The sequence below is a fragment of the Juglans regia genome, chromosome 13 (genome assembly GCF_001411555.2).
Source record: "Juglans regia cultivar Chandler chromosome 13, Walnut 2.0, whole genome shotgun sequence".
Taxonomy (NCBI): Eukaryota; Viridiplantae; Streptophyta; class Magnoliopsida; order Fagales; family Juglandaceae; genus Juglans; species Juglans regia.
The window spans coordinates 28,880,246-28,888,470 of record NC_049913.1 but is presented as its reverse complement, the minus strand read 5'-3'; the positions used below and the strand labels follow the sequence as shown (position 1 = coordinate 28,888,470).

The 8,225-nt window shown below is 35.1% G+C and overlaps 1 protein-coding gene across 1 annotated transcript; it reads left to right on the top strand.

Annotated features, from left to right (window-relative positions):
• The first annotated feature begins 884 nt into the window (after positions 1–884).
• Positions 885–1,898, top strand: LOC108994027 (MLP-like protein 43). The gene is made up of 2 exons (XM_018969099.2): positions 885–1,089; positions 1,553–1,898. The coding sequence occupies exons 1-2, from the start codon at positions 900–902 to the stop codon at positions 1,822–1,824; spliced, it is 462 nt and encodes a 153-aa protein (XP_018824644.1). The 5' UTR covers positions 885–899; the 3' UTR covers positions 1,825–1,898.
• Positions 1,899–8,225: the final 6,327 nt, after the last annotated feature.

The following is an 8,225-nucleotide window of genomic DNA, read 5'->3' as shown; positions in this document are numbered from 1 at the left end:
CCTAAGCATATTTTTTATAGCAAAACAACTCCATTTCTAATTTACCCGCACGCATTCGTTAAGAACCATTAAGACCTAGAATAGAGTATTACCTTGGGAAATCGACTCCAGCTGAGTGGATCAAGAGATGAATGGGACGAAAAATAGACTCCAACCCACTTTGCCTCGGAAAAGGGTCGACGATGAAAGCCTTAGAGTAAAAGAAAACTGGACGACGACGATGATTTCACATAAACTGATGAAGAAGCCGATTACAGGGTTTTCGATGGGGCGGAACCGCGTACATCGCTTACGCGAGAATCACTGGTTCGTGAGTTAACGGTTTCATTCGGTGGAAGTTCATTAGAGGAAACTTTGTGTGGGTGGTGAGTCTGTAGCTAGAGAGAAATGGAGATGGGTGAAAGTTGGGGACGAGGAATAGAGAAATCGCGATTTGGGGGGAAATCTAAACTTTACCTGGGGTGTTGGCGCCCACGACTTAAAATCACTATTGCGGCGAAATTCTTCGACGCCATAAGATTTTATCATTTTACGGCGGATAAATTCGCCACAACTATCTTCAAAATCGCCGTTTAAAGTGTAAACTTCTTTGCGGCGAATAAATTACGCCGCAAAAAACTTAAAATTCGCTGCAAAAAAATAAATTAAAAACCGCGCCCCTGGTATATTGCGTCGAAGCAAAAATCGCCACGAAAACTGGGCTATTGCGGCAATGTTATTTCCAGCGGACAAAAAATCGCTGCAATAGCCCAGTTTTCTTGTAGTGTTTTTTCTCTATAAATACAAGGACGAAGCTGCTAGCAATATGTAGCAACCTAGACTCCTATTCTCTTCCCCAAATTAGCGCTGCTGGTTTCCTTCAAAATCTAGACTACCAAACTTGAAATTAAGGAGAGATCATGTCTCAGCTAGTTGGGAAGGTAGATATTGAAGTAGAGATCAAGGCATCTGCTCGTGCATTTTACGAGGTTCACACCGAAAGATTATACGACTCACCAAAACTTTGCCCTCACTATATTCCGAGGGTTGATTTAGTTGAAGGTGGATGGAGAGATGTGGGGTCGGTTATGGACTGGTATCTCCTCTGGGGTAAGGGGCGCCACATTAATTATTTGATTCTTACATTGATATATTAAATTATCGAACATATATGTTATTATATATTTATCTCTGGTGCATGCATGCATGCTTGGTCCCCCGCATTTTTCAACGAGAATTAATGATAGATCTATCTACAAATTTTATACAAGATTACCCACTAACATGGTTTATTGTAATTATATATATATTTTTCAAAACGATTATACGGTGCTTGCACATTTCATGACTGTATATAGCATTACTCTTTTCTTATTTGTTTATAATTTGTGAGTTTTTATTTTTATTTTATGAAGTATGAACTATTTGCCAACTGTAATTTAAAAAAAAAACAAAAACAAAATATCCTCGTGTGATATGATTGTTTGGTTTCATGTTTAATTATATATCTCATCAGGTTAATTTCTGTTACTTTTATTTTATTTTATTTTTTGTTGGGTGTAGCTCTCCACAGAGGGGAAAACTGTAATTTCAAAGGAGATATATGAGCACAAAGATGATGAAAAATTGTCAGTCACTTTCAAAGTAATAGGAGGATTACTGATGGAGGCGTTCAAAAGTTTCAAGTTCATTATTCAAGCCACTCCAAAGGATAAGGGCGGATGTTTGGTCCGCTGGACACTTGAATATGAGAAACTGAAGGAGGACATTCCAGATCCAAAAGAAATGCTTCACTTTGCAGCTGAACTTACCAAAGAGATGGATGCTAATCTTATCGGCCACTAAGACCTCTACATATAAAAACATTATGAATATTATAGATCGAATTTCAATAAGACCATGCATGCATGCATGCAGTACCGGTGTTGGTCATGTTGTCATGATGCTAATGATTTTGTTATCTATGCTTTTGGTATGTACTGATCATTTTATGGAATAAAATATTGCTCTCTGCCATATCGTGTGTTATAGCTAGGGATTATTGGCTATTAGTTTATTTCTTATATTTTGTCTCAGATGAAGATTACTGCTATTTTTTAGGAATGATTAATCCTCTGTTATATATATTTTTTGGGATAAAATGTTTTTTTCTATCCTAGATTGTCTTTTGTGACAAACCTACTAGGATAAATTAAGGACGAAATTTTTTCATCCCTAAATGTCTTCTAAGATGAAATTTTTTGTCCCAAAATATGATGGTTTTTGTTGCAGTGTGTCATATAGGTTTGTTTGCATTTCTCTTTTTGCTTTTCTCAAAATCTAATAAAATATCTTAAACTCAAACAATTTCACTACTATGCCAACACCATTTCAATTGTATTCACAGAATTCTTATCTCATCACATCATCCAAATTAATTATGCCCAAAATATGAAATCAACAACAAGAAAAATGCTAAAGCCTAATTATGAGTTAGGAAATTTAGGCATCGAATATTGTAATAAAGAATGAAGAATCGAAACTTGGGCATAGCAGATAATTTCAATTTTCATGCATTGGCGGCAGTGGCACGTTAGGGACACTTGAATATTCGAACTACCGAATAGAATTGAACTTGTTTGAACGGACAAAGTGTTCAAACAGACTGGGTCTTCCGGTCTGTTTCAACAGAAAAATTGTTATTCGAACACAATTACTATAAACGATTGCTGTAAGTTTGAATATAAAATGACTTTTCAAAAGGGAGTCCGTTCAAACGCTAGGTTTTGCAGTTCGAATGAACTAGATTTTTCTCAAGTTGTTTGAATGGTTTTGTTTTCCAATTCGAATGCAAGGCAAAAAGATTTATGATTCAAACGGTACTCATGATACATAATTGATACATAATTGATTTTACGGTACTCATGATACATAATTGATTTTAATTAAAAATATGATACTAATATTAAATAATATAATTTAAACATCGCATTTGTTCAAATGTTCTGAGACAAAATAATAGAAAGATAATTAAAGAAAAATCAGTTCTAGGATTGTGGTGGCAGTTTCCTTAAATGATATCATATTGTCTTAAAAAAAATATTAAAGTTAGTATAAGTAAAAAAATATTATTAGGCATTTAAAGTTAAAAAAAAAAAACATAGACTTACATAATTTGTTTTTGTTTCGAGACAGGTTCAAACACTATCACGATTTTTATGTGTTTTAGCATACTATTCGGTTAGATTATAGTCAGTAGGACTTTCTTCTTGCTGCAAAAGGGAAATCTATATTAAAATTTAAATCAAAAAATTATATATGTTAATATTTAACGGGGACTAGTATAACATTACTATTGTTTTAGATAAACGATGAAAAGATCAAGAACTTGCATGAATGTGTATCGTTAAATTTGATCTATTTGCTTTGTCCGTAATACTCCGTTGCTAAAAAATAAAAAATATTATGTTTATATGTTTAATACTTCTATCATATACTATAAGAAAAAATAGCAACTAAATTACCTGATAAGAATGATTTTCAAACATATAACAAATATTTTCCCATTCATTTAGTGGCATTGCATGAAATGAATTTTGACATGCCACTGTTGCAGTACTGAACTTCTGATAGTGTGTATAGCATCGACCTTTGTATCTCCGGAATGCAATGGACATCAGCTCCTCAACCGTTAGTCAATCCTCTCGCTAGCCAAAATTAAGTTCAAACTCGTCCTTCAAAAAATTATAAACAAATAGTATAAATACAAACTAATATTAAATTAATATGTTATACTTATTTTTTTGCTGATTAAGTTATTATTAGGCAATGATTTTTTATGTGGTCTTTCACATCTTGGGGAACTTTAGCCCATGAGGATGTAGCCATCAGTGCATATGTGCAAGTAATGGGACCAACATAAGAAGCAAGCCAAGCTGTCGAATCCCCAAAGCCAAAGTGTGATCATCAGGAATATAAATTTTAATTTTTCTTGCTTTCCTTACTTTCTCTATGCAGACACCCCTTGTAGTGCCTCGACCTCGGTGCTAACTTATAACAGCTATATATATGTACAATAATTAGAGCACATTTTAATTAAATACTAATATCTTGAAAATGTATATTACTTAAATCGAGCGATAAATATGGTGTTTAATTTGGTAAAACACCTTCTTCTGGGTCTAATGATGTTGGCCTACCATTCATGGCAGGTGAACCAATTGGGGAGTCGGTAATGGATGGAGATAGCACACACTTTGTTTTGCATTTGGAGGCATATATGTTTGAAACTGTAATAAATTATTATTTTAAAAAATATTACAGATATTTATATAACAATCATGCTTACACAAATATTTATAACAGTGATACTTACAAACATATTTGTTTTATTTACTATCAATTTTGTTGGACCAATCACTCTCATCCTCACTAGACACTTCTGTTGTTTCATATTCTTCTGAAATTCTACCCTCAATTACTTTTGGTTGAACATCTTCCTTACGCAATGGGATCATGTCATATTGGCATAGATTAATAAATAGATTGATGTCTGATTCGTTCTCTTGATATGTTTCTTCATTTGTTCGACTATCAAATTCTTCATGTTGTTCGTATGCATTTGGTATGTAATCATATATATTTTTGGGTGCAAATTTCTCCACTACTCGCATGTGCGAGATATATTGACACTCACAAAATATTCATTGTTACGCACTCCCAACTTAGGATTTGAGACATCCCACCAATTACATTTAAACAGTCAGACCATATATCCTCCCACGTACTTTAACGCTATGACATCTTCTACAACTCCATAGAAGTCAATTTTATCCTCCCCATGGCTTCCTTTGAATACAACCCCACACTTTTGAGTTTTTCTATATTGTTCTATGACAGTTGTGTAAAATTTATATCCACACACCAAACACCCTGAGTATTGGATGGCCCGCCTGGACAGGCCACTTGCCAGAGCATACAGTTCTGGTGAGATTTCTTCTTAATTTTCATCATATTTCAATACAACCTACATCAATAACTATTATTCTACTTATATCAATGTTAGATTGAAAAAAAATGGATAATAAGATATTTTTTTAGTAATAACGTATGTTCAACCATGACGCGAATTCATCTTCGTGCTTCTTTTCTACGTCAGTTATACCATCCAGGTGAATTAGCTGTATATGTTCGTTGCGCATGTTCAAGTTCACTATTAATTTATATCAAGTTATATTATATTATCTTATATTCCTTGAATTTAAATTTATATTGATACGAAGATTCATTACTAACCTCAAGTAGTGGTCAATTTTGGCATTGTCATTCAAGACATACCATCAAACTCTCGTCCACATAGGTCATAGCCCCCTTATGCGCCTATGAGATGTACGGTTTGAGAAAATACGGAAAATGATGATGAGACTCCCATTTTTCTATCTCCATAATTTCGGTCTAGTCTCGTAAATCTAATATCAAACCCATGGAAATACATTGAATAAAATGTATGTCATTCCTTATCAATGTATGAATCTGCAATTGAATCTTTCGGACGAGCCTTATTCTCCACATGATACATCCATCTATACTAAACCGGCCTAGTGACTAAAACCTTATAAGGTACGTGCACAGCCAAATGAACCATTACATTAAAGTATGAAGGTGGGTATATACTCTCAAATTTGTAAAATATCACTACGATGTCAGCTTTCATTTTTACTAATGCATCAACATTCAACGTTCTACTGCAATTGTCCCTGAAAAATCCACCAAATTCTGTTAGAGCTATACGAACATCTTGACTAAGCTTTCCAAGCACACCAACTGGCAACAAACGCTACAGAAATACATGACAATCGTGACTTTTAAGACCAATTATCTTCCAATCATGAGTTTGCACACATCTTGACATGTTCGAATGATAGTCATCGTGTCATTTGATTTTCATGAACCAGTCACAAAATTTCTTTCTCTCATTATTTGAAAGTGTATACTATCCAATGGGCATATAAGCTGACGACCTATTATCTTGCAAATGCAACTACGATCTTATTTCCAACTCCTTTAAATCTTTATGAGAGTTAGATGTATCTTTCATCTTCCTTTTTATTGACAACAGAGTGCCCAATATATTCTCGCATATGTTTTTTTCAATTTGCATAACATTTAGATTGTGGCGCAGTGTCAAGATAAACCAGTATGACAACTCAAAGAAAATATTTTTTTTTCTGTCAAGTTCAACTCCACTGCTTGTCGTATCCTCTTTTGAGCTCTTGCATCATTCCCAAATTGTTTTTCTAAAACATCTTCCAACTGCGCGAAATAGCAGTCCTAGACAACTCTAGCAGTGATAATCTGCACTCAACCCTTCCATCAACATTGCAATATTTGAACGCTATCTATGATCATATGGTAAATATCGACGGTATCCCATGAAACATAATTTCCTACCGTTTATCAACGATTGAGACTGTGTATCTTTATTACAAACAGGACACGCCATTTTACCTTTTGTACTCCACCTAGACAAGTTTTCGTATGCTGGGAAATCATTTATTGTCCACAACACTATAGCTTTCATCTTGAATTTCCGTGATGAGGCCACATCATATGTACTGACCCCCTACCCAACTCTTTCAACTCTGCAATCAGTGGCTGCAATCAAGACATATCTTTCGCAGTCAACCGGGACATAAACAATCTTTGGAGTCGAAGAATTAACGAAAAATGTCTTAACATTCACCTTTACCTTTCGTGGAGTGAGTATTACTATCTCACCCTCTGTTATTTATGATTTTACTGGTATCCCAAGCGTGATTGGCACATACCCTGCATTGGCTACTCCAGTTGCACCGAATGTAGGGACAGATGATGAGGGGGATAGTGAGAACGAGGATCTAGAAGATGATGGTCTCACAAATGATGAGGTTCGTTAGATGATTATGGATGCTTCGGCTCCTCCATATGATGGTAGCAAGGTCGTCAGACAGGTAGACTGTACAACATTTTTTAGAATGCTAAATTTAATTGTTTTCACTAACGTCGATCCGAGAAAACACAAGACAGATTTCAGCATCGAGCAAGCTAGATTTATGTTACGAATACCTCGAGGAGAGCCGATTGATCTGCCATTATATTTCTTCCTCTGCATTAGATTTGAGTCATGTTATTCTAATGGTGGTAGTCTCCGATTGGAGGTTAATGTGCAAATGACTGAGAGGAGGCAGCCACAGATAGGCCCCTTAACAAGATGACATTTAGCAAGAATGAGGGCTACTTGCAGAAGACTCGAGCTAATATTTCAGCAGCACATGATAGTGGCACGACAAATGATCCAGCTTATACTCTTATCGATGTTCAAAGATAGCCTGCTGGGGCTAGTTTGGATGAGGTACGATCTCTGCTCGAGAAGCATCGCCAACTTTTGATCAAGGAGATCTTTGAGCCCATCATGGAGAAGCTTCAAGAGATGGAGGGATGAATATAGGTGGATTTTGACCTACTTACCATATTTTAGTTGTATCGAATATTATATTTTTAGGACGCAATGAGTGTATGATTTTTATTTTTGGTGTTTGCTAGCTTGTTTATTGTCAAAAATATTTTTTCTTATTTTACTAAAATAATATTTATTTAACTAAATATCTTATTTAACATAAAAGAACTCATTAAAATATTTTTACATTAATTACATAAAATTAATTTATGAATATGAAATATTTTAATTCAACATAACTAATATTATATAATGTGATGATCCGAGTTTATCTAAACATGGCCCATAAAATTCATTCTTGGTTGCCAAGGCATTTTAAGAGCCTTAGTTACTTGGAAAGCCTTAGAGTCTTTGATTTAGTGATTTGAGCCCAAGAGAGGAGTGACCCTAGACTACCTTGTAATTTTCGGCCCTATTTAGAAACTCAAGCCCAAAGGCTTTAGGCCCATGATCCAAATCTAAGTCACTGGTGTCATGTGTCATGTAGGTGTTACAATATGAATCAAGACTTGATAGTCGGATAAGGGGGAGAGAGAAATGTAGGGAAGCACTAAGAAGTGGCTTGCACGTCGACCCTAGAGGAATTGCCACTTGTCAACATGCTAGAAACCTTCTAAATGAATCAAGGGACAAAAGGAACTTTGGAAGACTAAGGGATTTTCGGCCAGCCCATCTTCCCACAAGCCTAGACCCTTGTCTTGGCCCAAATTCAAGTTCCAATGTAGATTTCTTGGGAAGGGAAGCCTAAGTAAGAGAAATAGAGCTTTTCTTG

Bases quoted from the DNA above. Each gene is read 5' to 3' on its own strand.
- LOC108994027 (XM_018969099.2), top strand. From the start codon at position 900: ATGTCTCAGCTAGTTGGGAAGGTAGATATTGAAGTAGAGATCAAGGCA. The intron at 1,090-1,552 runs GTAAGGGGCGCC...AGCTCTCCACAG, and splicing joins GGACTGGTATCTCCTCTGGG to AGGGGAAAACTGTAATTTCA.